The 16,228-nt window shown below is 41.3% G+C and overlaps 1 protein-coding gene across 1 annotated transcript; it reads right to left on the bottom strand.

The window, feature by feature from the left end:
• Positions 1-7,604: 7,604 nt before the first annotated feature.
• On the bottom strand, positions 7,605-14,683 carry LOC121618899 (adenosine receptor A1-like). The gene is made up of 3 exons (XM_041954541.1): positions 14,196-14,683; positions 10,618-10,912; positions 7,605-10,486 (listed from the first exon to the last, which is right to left on the bottom strand). Exons 1-3 carry the CDS (start codon positions 14,534-14,536, stop codon positions 10,103-10,105), a joined length of 1,020 nt encoding a protein of 339 aa, XP_041810475.1. The 5' UTR covers positions 14,537-14,683; the 3' UTR covers positions 7,605-10,102.
• Positions 14,684-16,228: the final 1,545 nt, after the last annotated feature.

Genomic DNA, 16,228 nt, shown 5'->3' with positions numbered 1-16,228 from the left:
CTACCTTCACATGCACACTAATATTCCACTACTATTCCTTATTATCACAATGTACCAAATTTGATAGAGGTCATGTTAATAGCATCTTATATATGCGTCTCAGTTGGGTTTTTGCCTCAGTTTGTGACACACAGCCTCTCGCCTGTTTGCGGTTAGCTCTGTGTGTTGCCTAGCAACAGTTTACAAGGCCATGGTATGATATGCATGCACAAAACAAAAGCTTACATTTCCGGTCAGAAGGAGAAACACACCTACTGTTAAACATGATTAAAGACTTGGACATCAACAGGTTTTTGTATTATGCAAATATCACACCAACTTTTTCAAGAAGGTGATTGAATGAATGAATAATGATAATTATATTAGAATTACAGTAAAAAAAAAAAAGTCTTATCCATAGTGGCATAAAGATTCCATCATTGGTCTGATTAATCTGTCGCATTTCTTCTAAAAGAGTTCAGATAAAACACGCAAAAAGTCACAAGAAAATGATGATTACACTTTATTGTGACTGACTTGACTTCTGAAAACTGCATGAATTTTTAACTTCTGTTTTTTTCTGAATTAAAGTTTTTTTTTCTGGAAACTGGCGTTAAGTCAGGATGTGTTTTTCCATTTCCAAACTTAAAAGGAAGTCAACTATGTTACACAGCAGGAAATACAATATAAAGACATGATAGCAGGGCAGTGGTGGGCAATTCATTTTTGCATGGGGCCACATCAGAAACCCGAATTGTGTCAGAGGGCCACACCAACACGAACTTACTTCTCTCATTGTAAAATGCACTAAATTATATATTTTGAATAGCTAGTATTGGTAATCGGTAGAATAAAAATAATCTGTAAATATTTATATTAATAGGCTATGTGAAAATGTGGTGTACAGGTTAAAAAAGAAAATACTCCCATACTACATACTACCCATTTTCCTCCAAAAGTGCAGCAAACTGTCTGTGATTTAATGCTCTCACTCTGATGAAGTTAACTATTGTAGTTCCAGCATCAACAACGTGGTTCATTTTAATACTTCCTGATAAATAATACAATGCAAAAATGTCAATTTCTGTCACTTTATCCTGCATTCTCTTCAAAAGTCCAACATTTGTCCCATCAGATTTGGACAACCGTCCGTTGTCACACCTACCAGCTTGTCCCATTTCAGTCCTAACTTGTCCAAACATGCATTTACCTCTGAGAACAAGTGGTTGTCCCTTTCATCGACTGCATGGCTGCCAGCTCTGCTAGCTGGGCGACGTCATCCAAAGCCAGACAAAAACAGTCAAAGTCGGCTGAAGCTCCAGTTTTCCATCGATGTCCTGCACCCTCCTCGTTACAGTACGTCGGGAGAGCTGCCCGTTCTCAAATGTTTCTTTTTCTCCAATAGGACCTCCTTAATGAACCCTCCATCAGAAAACGCTACTTTTTTGGAGTTTTGGTAGAAATTACAAAGCTCGTCCTGACGGCTGCATCTCTGAGTGTGCAATGTTTTGTAAAAAGTCCTTGTTGGGTTTGCAGTTTTGTTTGCACCAGACTCCTTTGCACGCGCTTCATCAGACAGATTTCTGTATTGATCCTCATGTTTGGTCATGTAGTTTGTGTGTTTTAACTCAGCTGCCTGTGTACCACACATGAAGCCCACGGCTTCACCTCTGACTTCTATAAGGAAGTACCTGGCAGTCCATGTCTTGTTGAAAGCACAACATTCGTTATTAACTTTCCTTTTCTCACCTTCACTCACGGCTCACGTGCGCATGTGCATCCATACGGAAGTAATAGGAACGCTTTTCAAAATAAAAGCAGCACAGTTGTATTGCATGCATGGCATAAATATTTTTAAAAACCTCATATGTTCTCATTTATGATAGGGCACGCACAAAGGGCCAGATGTGGCCCACGGGCCATAATTTGCCCAGGTTTGCATTATAGTGTATTTCCTGCTGTGTAATATCTGACCCCTCTCTCATTTCACCCTAGGCCGCAGAAGCAGCGTTCAGCCATGGCGTGGAAGCCTTGTGTCGGACTCAGGTCTCTCAGAGTGCTGAAGTGTGTTCAGAGATGCAGCTGATCAGGGCCTCAGCGGCATTTGGCCTTTATGTTGCAAAATCATCCCCAGAGCTGAAAGAGAGAGTCAAGAGTGCCATGAGTGCATTCCTCAATAGGCGTGTTCACACATGGGTGGTTCAGCAAGGTGGATGGGTAAGTAGGTCTTTATTCTTCTTTAAGTTGTGATCATCATTAGCTAAAAGAGACTTGACATGTTTCTGATGAGATTAGATGTTAATTATTGCAAGCGTCAAGGTTTTTAACCACTGCACCAGCCCTTTGCACCCACACTAAAACAAACTACATGATATCAGTCCAGGAAGCTACCTTTCACATTGTGCTGCCAGCCATTTTATGTGCAATAACAGTTAATACAACAATACAATACAATTCACTGACGTATCAAAGTTTATATTTCACCAAAAATATAAGGGAAGAAGAGGAAGATTTAGATCAGGCATGTGGTGTCCTTTATTCTTCAAGAAATCCAGCTGAGATTGAGATCATTATTGCAGGTGTTTTTCAGTACAGTCATCAAGTCGAGTTTTACTTTCTTTTCATTACCCTCCCTCATTTTACAAGAAGTCATTATGTAGGCAAATACCTCCTCTTCCATTTTATCAAACAACCTCGCCTGTCAGACCATAAAATGACTGGCACAGTACAGCTGTACAACACTTCCCTGTTGTTACCCTGCTGATGCCATTCTTATGAAACGAAACCAAACTGAACTTGACTGGGCGTCGCAACCTCAACTTTCCAGGAAATAGCAGACAAGCTTATTATAGTTTTAATAGTAAACTTCCTGCATGATCTGTTTTGGTTACATTACACTTAAGCTTCTTCGGCAGCTTCAGATCCACAGTAGTCCAGTCTGGTAAAGAAAATTTTGCAGCATTGTGATGCAGTGTCGTCTGGCAAGGCTAATGTGTGTAGTTCTGTTTTATTTTGAGTCACTCCTGAGTTATGTGACAATCTCTAATTTCCTGTTTGTGTGCTCTCTTTCAGGGCAAAGTCAACATTTAAGACTGAATCTTGCCAAAGCAGCTTCTCTGTAAAGAGGTACACCCACCTGAACAACAATATTTCACCAGACGACCTTGTGGAGCCACTGGATCAGTCTGGAAAACTGTCTGTTCAGGGTTCAGTTGTCACACAGGCAGACTTCTGATCACACACTAAACCTCTGCATTAGAATTAGAAAGCTTTCACTTTTAGTTTTAGACAACCCGGTACTAACCCCATGTTCTGGTGATGCAAGTCACAGGTTCATGCAAGTAATGTGTGTGAGTTTATAAAAGGGATTGCAGCTGCTGTTGCGAGAAACAGTTTTGCCTCCTGTTGATTTGCACTCCATGCAGTGGGTGAATGAGTTGGTATCCAAGTGGGTTAAAGCAAACACACAATTTAAATATGTCTCTTTCATTCTCATAAATCTGTTTTTTCACCAGAAGACACTTAAAGTCACAACATGAAACTACTAAATTTATTCTCCATTACATCACTGCTCGCACAGTTATAAAAAAAATTATTTATTGTCTTCAGTTTTCCACATGTTCGAAAGTAATTTGTAGGATTTTTTGCAATGGTACAAGAGTGAAACCGTCAAACCCACTCTGTTCACATTTTGGTATCTGTATGCACCCAACAATCATGCTGGCATTTCAAATACTTGAATGTTTTTTCTTTCACTTATAACTTCCCAAAAAGATACGGGTATTCGAATTTGTCTTAAGCTATTAAACTCTGATTTCCTTCTTTGTTTTTGAAAGTCTGCTGAATGACTTAATCACATACAGTTCAACATATATTTGGGTTATTGTTCTCCAAAACACTGTGCAATGTTTAATGAAATATTGAAACTCAGAAAAGTGAAATCTTTGGACAATGCTTTTTAAAATATTTTTATTCAGCTTCATTGTTATGTGCACCTCGTAGAAAACCTCATTAAAAGGCCACTGTTTTTGTAATTTTTTTAAATGATTTCAGTAAAAAATGTGAAACTTTGAAAATGATTTGTGTCTTAAATTCTGGAAATGACATTTTTATCTAGTGAGTCAAACTTTCCACATGGAAATGCTAGAAATGTTGAGATGAGCTTTATTTTCAGTGACTGTTGGCGCTTGTTTGTAGAGTTTCTGTGCTGAAAACTGGATCGTCTTAAAACGAAGCTTGTCTAATGAACACATCAAAAACATGCTATCAGAACTTGCTGTCCTGTTCAAATACACCTGTCACACAATCATCACCTGCTGCTTAGTCCGTTGAACAAGGACTTTCAGGTTGATTCTTGAAGAATTTCCCCAAAATTTTGATTTTAACTCTAACTCAGCTTGCTGTGCCAAATGGTGGACTTTGTCAATCAAAACTAATATTTGAAGATCATTTTTGTGACATTTTTCATATAAAGCATTTGGCAAACCCAATCCATATAGCTTCTAATTAGGCCCAACTGTATGAACCCATGTCTTCAATGAATTTGAACTGTCCTGGCTTCAGCATCGCAGCATCGGGGGGATTCTGTATCACTCACTGAATGCATGTGGTTTTCCATCACTCACCTCCAGGCCTTAGAAATAGAGGCTGGCTCCAAAAGCCTCTATTTCTGTGTGTGTGTGTGTGTGTGTGTGTGTGTGTGTGTGTGTGTGTGTGTGTGTGTGTGTGTGTGTGTGTGTGTGTGTGTGTGTGTGTGTGTGTGTGTGTGTGTGTGTGTGTGTGTGTGTGTGTGTGTGTGTGTGTGTGTGTATATATATATATATATATATGCCCAACTTTGATGCTTTTTATCTGCTTTAAACCCAAAACTCTGACCTTTACCTCCTCCAAAAAAGGAGGTGCATAAACATAAGTTACTCTGGAGATCTAGCTGGGTTAAAAGAGAGGCATGTCTGGAACATTGAAAAAATACAGGTCTCCAGCCAGGTTCTGCAACGAAGTGTTCCTGAATCCATGTAGTAACATCCTTTATACACTCATGTGTTCACAAAGTGGTGAACCTCGCTCCATCCTCACTTGTGAACCACTGAGCCTTTCCAGGATGCTCCTTTCATACCCAATCATGATACTATCACCTGTTACCAATCAACCTGTTTACCTGTGAAATGATCCAAACAGGTGTTTTTGGAGCGTTCCACAACTTTCCTTGTGTTTTGTTACTCCTGTCACAACTTGTTTGAAACGTGTTGCTGCATCAAATTCAGAATAAGCAGATATTTACAAAAATCAATGAAGCTGATGAGGTCAAAAAAAATTGTCTTTTTATGATTTTCAATTGAGTATATGTCAAAAAGGGTTAGCAAGTGATCACATTCTCATTTATAAACCATGCCAGTTGTGTTGTGTTCAGCCAGTTTTCCAATAACCTCGTTTTTGCTGCTAAAAATACAGCTTAGAGGTTAAGAGAGAGATATTTCAGCACTATTTATGCCGCTTTATTATGAAACAGAAATGTACAGAATCAGTTCTGATTATGTGTCTACACAACAGGCTGCCACTGTCATTCTGATGCTGTCTTTGTGACAGTCGGTGGTCCATGCAGTCTCTCCCAAACTGATGTCTTTGTGAAGCTGCTGTCTGCCTGTCTGCCCAGACCAGGATCATGTGCAGCTACAGCATCCGTCAGGGGACAAATACTTCTACCTGAGCATTTTCAAGATCTTTCAGCAAATCACAAGCATTTATAGGTCTGCAGTCGGCCTTGCCAAATATCTAGCGTGTCCTTTTTGTTTACCATTTTTTGAGAGCCTGATTTCCATCCCCCATTCCCACATGTCCAGGGGCAGCGTGCTGATTATTACTGTTCGCACGCTGCACCAACATGCTTTATCTGTTTCTGTGGAAGTACTGCCTCTAGCATCTGCCACTTTTATTTCACAGAGGGTAATACAAACAGTGAACTTTGAATGACTACTTCCCTGGCCATTACATTTTTGATAAGATGGGTAAACTGGAAACATTAAATTCAGAAGAAGGAAATAACACCAGCAGACAACTAGAGATATGAGAAAATGTCATGCCTAACGAATGTGTTTTGTGTTCCTGTCCGAGGAAATCTAAACTGGGAGAAGGTTATTCTTTTACCTTGAACATACTGTGTAATATGTGTATACAAAGATGATTTGATATGTTTTTATCTGGCACTGGCTGCTGACAGTCTGCATGTGTTATATATTCATTAAACCCATTTTATCCAATACTGGATAACAGGAAACAGCACAGCCCTGCATTAGCTCACATGTTTCACTACTGGGCAGTAACCAGCAGAGTGCAGAGCTGAGCACTTTCAATCAACAGATGCCAGTGTGTAAGCTGCCACCCATACTTTAAAACCAGCCACATATCATGCACATGGAGAGGGCAGTTTGTGATTGTAAGGGACAAAAGTATCAAACCAGTCCAGACCAAATTATTACATTGCGTTTGACTGTTTCTCTGTCTTCGTTTTTCTCTGTTGTCGTGATCACAGAGCCTACAGTTCTGTGGCTGCAGTTCACACTGGGATGTGAAGGCATCTGACTGTAGATTTTCACCTCTGTGAGGAAGGTGGGAAGTCAAGGGTGCTCGTAAAATATGCGAGAAATTCTTGCCGACAGTCTTGACTCAACACACACCTGACACCGTCTTCACAGAACAATGATATAGACGTTCTATAAATTAGCTTGTCATGTATTTATTTGATCTGAAGTAATATACAGCCTTTGCATTCTCGGCCTTGCAGATATTCACGACCACCCCCAAGGTCGAGTTGTTTGCACAGTAACACCTCACTCTGAGCTGCTGTTTGGCAGTCTGCACCAATGATGGGGGAGTCCCGACGCCTCCGCACATGAAACCAGCTGAGAGGTGGATCCACAGCTAAAAGCTTTACGGGCTCAAGAGGAATATTAACTTTGAGCCCAGAAAGAGCTGGAATCCATTCTCTCTTATTTATAGGGTGGATATTTCCAGCAGACGGTGTGCATGCCTTTAAGCATGTGCTTCCATTTAAAAGTAACGTAGCCAAGGGGCCCCATTTAGAAGTACAAACAACAGCGCCATGCAGACATAATTTACAATTTACATAACTTTTTGTCTCGCTAACCTGAACCTTGATAGCCTTGATAGCATCGGAGCACTCCTGTATCTTTACAGAGATTCTTGCACCTTTTTCACGAAAATCTATGATAATTAATAATTAGTGACACCAGTGTTTAACAAGTTAAAATGGCTAATGCACAAAAAGGTCTAATCAATTTAAGTTTCACTCTACATCTTTTGTAGGTTTAACTGAAAAACTGTTTGTCTGTTTTATAAAAGCAAAGCAAAAAGATCTCTTTGACAACAATTTATAAAATCTAATGGACAAGTATTTAATAATGAACCCTGACCTAAGTGTTTGTATATCTTTGATGATGATTTCAGTCTGTGGCAAACTTCTCTTGAATATCAAAACTACTTGATAACAGCTGTCATCAATTTTTTTTGTAGTCAGCGGCCATCATAAAAGCAACTTTATTTTCTTTTACTTGTGGTTTGATGGAAAAGTGCATTTTCCAACAGCACAGCAGTCAACACCACCTGCACTGACACAATGTACACATTCAGTTGAGATTAAGAGTCGGCTTTCTGCATTTTGACTTCATCTATTCATATTCATACATTGTTTATTCACTTATTCCTTCATAATTAGAGATGGACAAAACAACTCACAATATTCGCATGTACTACTGCTTTGGGCCTCCAGTACTAAATTCAGTATCTCCAGGTCTAAGCTACTGATTTTCTTTTGATATTGTTAATGTACATCAAGAATATTGCACAAATCATGTTTAATTTATCACAGAAGTAAACAGATCAAAACTTAAAGCCTCTATATATAGAATTAAAAATGGTAGCGTTTGACACCCCAAATGTCTCTGTCTTAGATGTTGTATAATCCCCACACCACCTCCACCCTTTTGTTGACCCCACCCAAAGACACAGAATGAATGGGCTGAAAGCAACTCATAAACCTTGTACTTATTTTCAATCATTTGAAATATGCTGTAATATCATGTACATAGCTTGTATAATGTCAAATTCTACACAGAGTGGCTTTAAAAGCATTTGCCATGAGCACAAAAAGAGAAAAGAATCACATTACTATAAAAGCAGCATTGAAAATACAGTGAGTAGACTTGATGAAGACATTATGTATGTATATGTGTGTATACTGTATATGTTCTAGCACAGCACCACAGCATGTTAAGACAGAGGTCAACAGGGTCACATTAACGGGTCTCTTTATTTGATCGGAAAGCATCAGGATGACCTTGATTTTGACCTCTGCAGAGACGTAAACTCCTGATGAGTTCCTCAGCTGCAGGCTGCCTTCTGGTTCCCTTGTAAACAGAATCATTCTTTCACCCGGCCCCACCTCACCCCTCATCCTCATAACCTACTCACCTATTTGCCGCACATGAGCCCACTCTCTGCTGAGAGACAGAAGATCGATGTGTGCACACAAAAAATAGCCTCCCACCCCTGATGGTTTTAGCCTCGATACACAGAAGCAAGGGGGGAAAGCGGGTGTGGATTTTGGCGCTTGCACCTGCTAACGCACACACAGCATCGTGAGTTTAAATCCGGGCGCACCATATGCTGTCAGATTTTATGCTTACTTTCCTGCCTCCGTTTATCTATGCCATAAAAAAAATCGAATGAGATGCTTGGAGGGTGGATTTCCTAATCTGCTCACTCAATCAACAGCTGTGAGAGGACGTGTGTGTCAGAGATAAACAGCTGTTTGCTCAGTGAGGTGAATGTTATACAGTAGCTTCCATTTACATTTATACATATATTAGTCACATACAGTACATGTTATAAGTGTCAGCAGTTATGTGTCTGCTTGTATCTTTCATGTCAAATCTCACTCATTTTAAAGGGCCACAATGATCAGTTTAAGTCAGCCCTGTAACAGAAATGGCACGGAAGATGAGATGATGCTAGACTGGTAGTTCATCACAAACAATCAGGAGAAAACAGACTGAAAACACATGCGAGCAGTGGAAAGGGCCTGTTGAAACATGTACAATAGAGGTTCATTGTAGGGTTTAAATGATTATTACCCCTGTCAGATGAATCTTATTGGATGGAGGAGCTCCTTTAGTCTTTAGATTCACAGTCATCCCTTCAAAACAACTGATGAAACTGCACTTACATAGTTACTACAGGTGGCTCCATGGATTTATCATTGCCCATGACCACAAATATTTAATAAAGAGTGTCAAGTAATTTTTCTTTTAGCATGAATTCTATTTTCAACTACAATTATTAGCTAGTATTAGTCATTCTGTCAGTCAAAAGATTTCAGAAATGTTAAAAAAAACGTCACATGCACTGGATTGCACCACACATCGATGAGTCCATGAGTCTAATGATATTAGCGCAGTTCCAAGAGAGTTCACATTTTATCATTCATGCAGCCAGCATACTATAAATGCTGTGCCCTGGTCCATCTCAAAGCACCAAACTGGTTGCGCAAACTTCCTGCTACCCACCTCTTGATTATACTTTCTGTCCTTAAGGCCACAGAACTAAGCATCTAAATGTGGAACATAATACGATGCTTAACTGTTTGAGATCATTCACATGAAAAAGGCCATGAGTTTTAGTTTAGGTCAAAAGGATAATACAGCATAAACTACTATTGTACAGTGTGTGCTAACAGATGTACACTTACTCATTCAAGTTCAACAGGTTGGTGTTGAAGCTGATGAGAAGCCCCTTGTCCCATACGACATCATCATCATTTTGTCAGCCAGTGGAGAAATACGCAATCAGTCTTATTTAAATCTAAGTCTGATTTAGGATGTTTATCCCATCTCCATGCTGATTTGTCATCCTGTCCTTGTGTTGAATGGAGGAAGTCAATCAGTCTATGATGGAGTTTCATCAACTCTTGAACTCCTCTGACATCCTTCGATGCCATTAAGGCTGTTTTTACTGGTAATTCCTTGAGCATGAAAATAACGCCGGTGTCTTTTCCATTCTGTGAACCAGTGGAGTAAAACTACACAGCAGTTCAGTTCGATGCCAATGGTCACACATCATCATCATCATCATCATTCTGCCTCAGCCTCCTCTCATGACTCTGTCCTCTCTGGCTCCCTCTTTGAGGAAGCCGACCGACCGGATCCTGACAAAGCACGTACAGTTTCCAGATTTTCCGAAACGCTGTGCGGAATTTCTTGATGCGAAAAGCATAAACGATGGGATTGACGGCCGAGTTACCGTGCGTGAGAATGATGGCGATGTAAATGAGGAACACTGGCTTATCACAGGCAGGACAAAAGAGGGTGATACAGTTGAGGATGTGAAGTGGCAGCCAGCTGACTGCAAAGAGGAAAAGAACAAGGGCCAGCGACTTGGCCAGCTTGAGCTCCTTGCCAAAGTAACGGCTGGGGTCTGTGTGGCTAGCTGTCACCTACAGAGAGATAAAGAAGAAGATCATCAGCGTACAAATGTAACTTTAGTCCAATCAGTTCACATTAAGTCTGTTTTAATCTTTTGATTGCAGCATATCAAACAAAGTCCTACACATGAGGAAGTACTCACCTTCTTGTTGAGCTGCTTGTGGATCATGTAGAAAATCTCGACATAGATGGCCAGCATGAGGAGCAGAGGGGGGAGCACCCAGCCGAAGAAGTTGAAGTAGACCATGTAGTCCATGCTGATTACTGTCTCAAACTCACAGGTCACCAAGAGGTCTTCAGTGATCAGGGAGCCGTTGTCACGGAGACTCTGAAGGTTATTCCAGCCCAACATGGGCGTGAGGCCCACTATTATGGACACCAGCCAGCACAATAACACAGCCGTGCCAGCTCGCCGAGGCGTCACCACCCGCTTGTAGCTATAGGAACATGGGAAAAGATAAAGTGTTGAGAAAAAAACCCTCTGTGGACAGACACAGACATGTTTTATTTAACATGATTCTGTTTTTGCAACATTAATATCTTTCATTCTGCGAGTGCTTTGGCCACCAATTCACATGCTTTATTTATTTCTCATCGAAAATGGTTGCACTGTGACACCTCAAAGGTCCCATATTATGGTCCTTTTCAGGTTCATAATATTATTTTGGGTGTATACTAGAAAATGTTTATATGCTTTAATGTTCAAAAAGCACATTATTTTTCTCATACTGTCCATTGCTACAGCATCTCTATTCCCCCTCTGTCTGAAATTCTGAGTCACTCCTGGACTGCTTCTGAAACACGCTGCAGTGCTTCTGGTACACTCACAAGCATTGTGAGCTCTGGCAATCAAGCAATCAGTTCAGGCAGCCGCATCGCAGCTGGAACGCAGGGAGTGCTCACTTGGGGGGGGGCAGCAGTTGCATCAGGGTGGCCATGGCCCCTCTGCCCCCCCCTTGGCAGCGCCTCTGAGCAGCAAAACAATAGACTGTGTTGAAGTGTGTTGAAATTTTTCATTTGTAAAGGAAGAATGTGCTATTTTTAATTTCAAAAGTGACATAGTGTTGCTTGAAGCCAGAAATTTCTGTGGTTTGCCGCATAGGACTGAATTAGTTATTTTGTCCTGTTATTCCAGTTTCTTTTTGATATCTGTGTGAGACTGCAGCAGGTGACTTCTACTTGATCTTCTTTTTCTGCAAATAGGGAGACCCAAGATATCTCTGCTGTTCAAAAGAGGAAAACTGTGGGAGTTGACGGCTAACGTAACAGTCTGCAAGTCTTTGGTATCTTCATAAGATGTCACTAGTCCGGTCTCTCCCACACAATGGTCCGCTATTGGACAGGTCCATGAATTAGTCATTTTCGAACGGATATGAAAGATTCCTGCGGTCGACCAGGCTGTTGATTTTTCTAATTCCACCTTTCTTTCTAAAGCGCGAGTGCTGACTCAATCAGACAAAATAGGTGAGTAACTCATCTCAGGGGCTCATTCATACTCTCACACACTCACTCTCCTGCACAGGGGAAGTATATTTATTCTCTCTGCTCTTATCATGACTAGTCGCTGGCTAACCTCGCTAGCACTGATGCAAGCACATAAACACACACTGAGGCATCTGCCAAACTGTCATATTTTTCTCTTTTTCTCCCATTTGTGTTCTCTCTGTTGTTCAGGCCTTTCATTCCCTGCAGAAAGCACACTCACACTCAGGAGTTCAGCCAGGCGGAGGCAGACACAACAAATGAATGAACACTCAGATATGTTTAATAAGACTCGGGTAGCTCTTCCCATATGTGACAGCAGTTTTTTAATCTTGACTTGTATAACTCTCAGCGCAGCTGCTTGGAAAGCTCAGCTGTCTGTCTGCATACAGATCAGCTGTCTGTCTGCCAAATATCACTTTCTGGAATCGACTGTCCTCCGTCTACCTCTACTTTCCGAAGAAAGTCGAATTTAAATCTGTGTTTCCCACCTGCAAATCCAGTCTTTCAGCTAAGCACACTCGTAATTTTCTCATCTCAATTTATGGCTCCCATTATCACTTACCACGAGACAGTAAAATGTAACTGCTGTTTTAAATATGAACTTGTCAAGATGGGAGTATCAAGCCAAACACACCAGCAGTGAGATGCAGTAAATTTTCTGTAATTTGTAACTGCAGAATATGCTTTTTGTTTTTTTCTTTGTCGGGAGGCACCTGTCCACTTATTCTGCTGCTGATGCCAATCCTGAGGAGATATACTGCATGACCTGATACAGGAAATTATTTCATCATCATGTCACTTTAAATGGATTATAATTACTACAGTACAATATTAATTCAGATATTTCCCATCCATTACCTCGTGCTGTCAGTGCATCCAGTACACAAGTACAGCACTGTGTGATGAAAAGTGCTGAGAAAAGCTGCAGCATACTGATAGACCATGGTGAAGCTGATAATATTGAGATGATACTACACAATATATTTTCTATTGTTCCTGTAATGTCACTGCAACCTGTGTAAATGTCCTCTAGGTGACAGAGTACACCGTGTGTGAATGTTTCAATGTGTGTGTTGGTTGCCAGCTTCAGAAATTATGCAATCCATCAACCAGCCACCATGAGCCTATTGACCAATCATGCATTCTCTGCCAGACTCATCAGGCTTATTGTTAAATGAGCCAATTTAAAGTGGAAACTTGAGTTTTCACTAAAATGACGGGTGAGGCAAGACAGGAGGAGAAAATCTCTTGTTACCATGCAACATAAATGCCACTTAACCATCAATTTAGTTATTTACAAACCACATCAGAATGACAAAACAAAGAAGTGCAGCATTTGACTTTCACATGCTTCTCATACATGCTACTATAAGCTCAGGCCAGAGAGGAGCTTGCCACCCAACAGATGTGAAATTCAACAGCTTTAAAAGCACCAAATGGGCCTTGACCTCTTTGGACCTTTGGACCATCCCAATGTGATTGTATTAATAGAATTAATTGTTTTTAAATTGTTTTGTGTTTTTATTTCTTTTGTACACTAAGGTAATCTTAAATCATCCATTTACCTGCATGCACTATCTATAACTCTATCTTGACAACTTCCATGGGTGGTACTAATACGTTTGCAGTTGAAAATACATATTCAGAATTCCAAAAATCATCCAAAAAGTGTCCTGTAACCTACAGTTCTTTTTCTGAAAAATGTTTAACAACCAACAAATCTGCAAATTAAATTACAGCTTACAACATCTATGTGTGTCTTTTTACCATTTTTTTTAATCAAGATATGTCTCTTACTTTGTTCCATGATATGTCTGCTACTTTGTTTACATCTTAAATTTGGGGTGTTTTGTCCACTTAAGTGGCTGAAAATAAATATGTAATGAATTGATAAATTGAAATATAGTTATATTTCTATTAAAATCCGGTAATAAAATGGCACAGCCTTAAATCGAAATCACTGACACACAGAAATTGCCGATAGAGATATCAGATGTCAATGCAGATTCATGCAGCCCAACATTCACGCCACTGTAAACTAATTAAAATGACTGGCAACACCTTAACACCACAGATTACAGAGGTTTCTGGTTGGAGCTTAAATGGAGATCCAGCCTGACGCTGTCACGACGGTCTGATGGGTGCCCTTCAGGGTCCGAGCAGCGGTCCAGACACAAAGGCTTCCGTAAATGAGACAAGGTATTGAAAACTAGAAGGATTCACCTTTGCGCCTACCTCATGGGTATTTTCACTCTCAGATAGCGGTCGATGGCGATGGCCAGCAGCGCCAGGATTGAACTTTGCGTGAGGACGAGCACTGTGCAGGCGACCAGCAGGCAACTGTAAAAGTGCGTCTGGAGTCCGATGCTGATGGTTATGGCGAGCGGGATGACAAGAGCCCCGACCGCAATGTCAGCCAAGGCCAGGGAGACGATGAAGCAGAACGTGGTGTCTCTCAGAGACCGGTTAATGCGCACAGCCCAGACCACCATCACGTTACCGATGACGGACGACAGGGCGATCACCACTTCCATCCCGATGTAGACGGCTTTAGAGGCGGGCAGACCCGAAGGCATGTTCGCGGATGCTGGAGGAGTGTGCGCTCAGCGGAGAAAACAGCCTGAACACGTCGAGGGAGTTCCCTGTTTGAGTTTGTGGGCACCGACTGAGACCCCCAGACTTGGGTTTCGCATGTTTTATGTCCCCGCAGAGGTAGAGGTAGTGTCTGTTGCTCTGGATTGTTTTAGGATGCGGTCCAGGACCTCGAGCTGCGCGCCAGACGCAGAACTTGGTCTCCATACGGTCCCGTGGCGGTGATTCCGAGAATGAAGTGGTCCCTGCAGTCCTGCTGGCGGAGGGACAGGACGGACCAGGGGTACTGAATGAGTCACAAGCAGGTTCCCAAAGCGCGTCAGGCGTGTGTCAAAGGTCGGAAAAACAAACAGAATTAGTCCCAAATAGTGTCGTTTCCTGCTGAATCTGAGTCAGCCACTGCAGCAGCATTCACGGTTATTATTTGGACATGATTTAATTGGCAAAAAGGCAAAGGCTTATTTTTCCTCCAGAAATAACCCCAGTTAAGATTTGGTGACATTCACCCAGGAAGTTCAGATCATTACCAAACACACTATGTTCTTTCTGCAGTCACATGTGTGACTGAAAGCCCCCTCTCCACATGGGAGTGGACACAGTGAGGCCTGAGCATGAATATATCATTCATTCATGGCAGGTGGATTGTCAATGATACACTAACTTACATGCTTCTATCAGGTAGACTCACTTTTATGCCAGAAAATACTTATTTAGCTCTTTAATATGTGATTTTAAACTCTATCCCTGATGGTCTTCATCAGTATGACTGTAGTTACATGCTGAAATGAAGAGTGGGTGAAAAGTATACGCCTGTGAAGCTGTGACGCTCTGGAGAGGACGCACAGAAAGGAAGCTGGATGCAGACAAATGGCCACATGCTTTTTGCCGGAGGGAGACAATAAAACAGTACAGGACAGGATCAGCTTGCTATCAGAGGGAAACAGCAGGACTCAGCTGCACGACAGACAAACAAGCCTTTATAGATGCAAATGAGACTCAAAAAGAAGTTGCATAAAAGCATGCAAATGCATCGGAAGCTGTTCACGCAGATACAGTACATGTGGTGCCTGTGTTTGCAAATGGGACTGCAGGTTGTGAATGGACACATTACTGACAACTGAGACTGTCCATAGATCTCTTTCTCCCACCTTGACCACAGCGAAGGCCTTTCCGCTGAGACTGATCTATGTCTGTCTCTGTCCTCAATCATTCATGTGTCTCTAACTCTTCTCTGACTTTCATCAGGCCTACAAGATTTCCACCACTGTGATGAAAGTGTCAGGGTCCACACCAGGAGCACTCAACTCAAAGCCACACTGAGTCAAAGGTGCTTTTAATTACTTTCCTGGATATTAGCAACATCTCGCTGATGAGTAAATACGACAGTTCATTCCTCAGCTGGAAAGAATTCAGAGATAATGAGGAGGTGCCTGACGTATTGTGGCTTCATGACGTGAGAGTGTGCAGTTATGTTACTGTTACTAATACTTGTGTGTCTTTGATACAACAACCAAGATAATGAAGGTATTTTAATTGTACTTTAACGAAGCGGTGCGTCTTGAGGCTTAGGCACAGGAATCCATTCCCTTTCTTGTGTGCAGTATTACGTCTGTAGCCTTTTGATTTCTGCTGAAGCTCAGTGCTGTTGGTACAACAGCAGCACCAGTTCATATCAG

The sequence above is a fragment of the Chelmon rostratus genome, chromosome 2, assembly GCF_017976325.1.
Source record: "Chelmon rostratus isolate fCheRos1 chromosome 2, fCheRos1.pri, whole genome shotgun sequence".
Lineage (NCBI taxonomy): Eukaryota > Metazoa > Chordata > Actinopteri > Chaetodontiformes > Chaetodontidae > Chelmon > Chelmon rostratus.
This window is presented reverse-complemented; position numbering and strand designations above follow the sequence as displayed.

Excerpts from the sequence above, each read along its gene's own strand:
- LOC121618899 (XM_041954541.1), bottom strand. The coding sequence starts at position 14,536 with ATGCCTTCGGGTCTGCCCGCCTCTAAAGCCGTCTACATCGGGATGGAA. Across the intron at positions 10,913-14,195 it reads AGAGTGAAAATACCCATGAG|CTACAAGCGGGTGGTGACGC; the intron begins GTAGGCGCAAAG and ends ATGTTCCTATAG. Across the intron at positions 10,487-10,617 it reads ACAAGCAGCTCAACAAGAAG|GTGACAGCTAGCCACACAGA; the intron begins GTGAGTACTTCC and ends ATCTCTCTGTAG.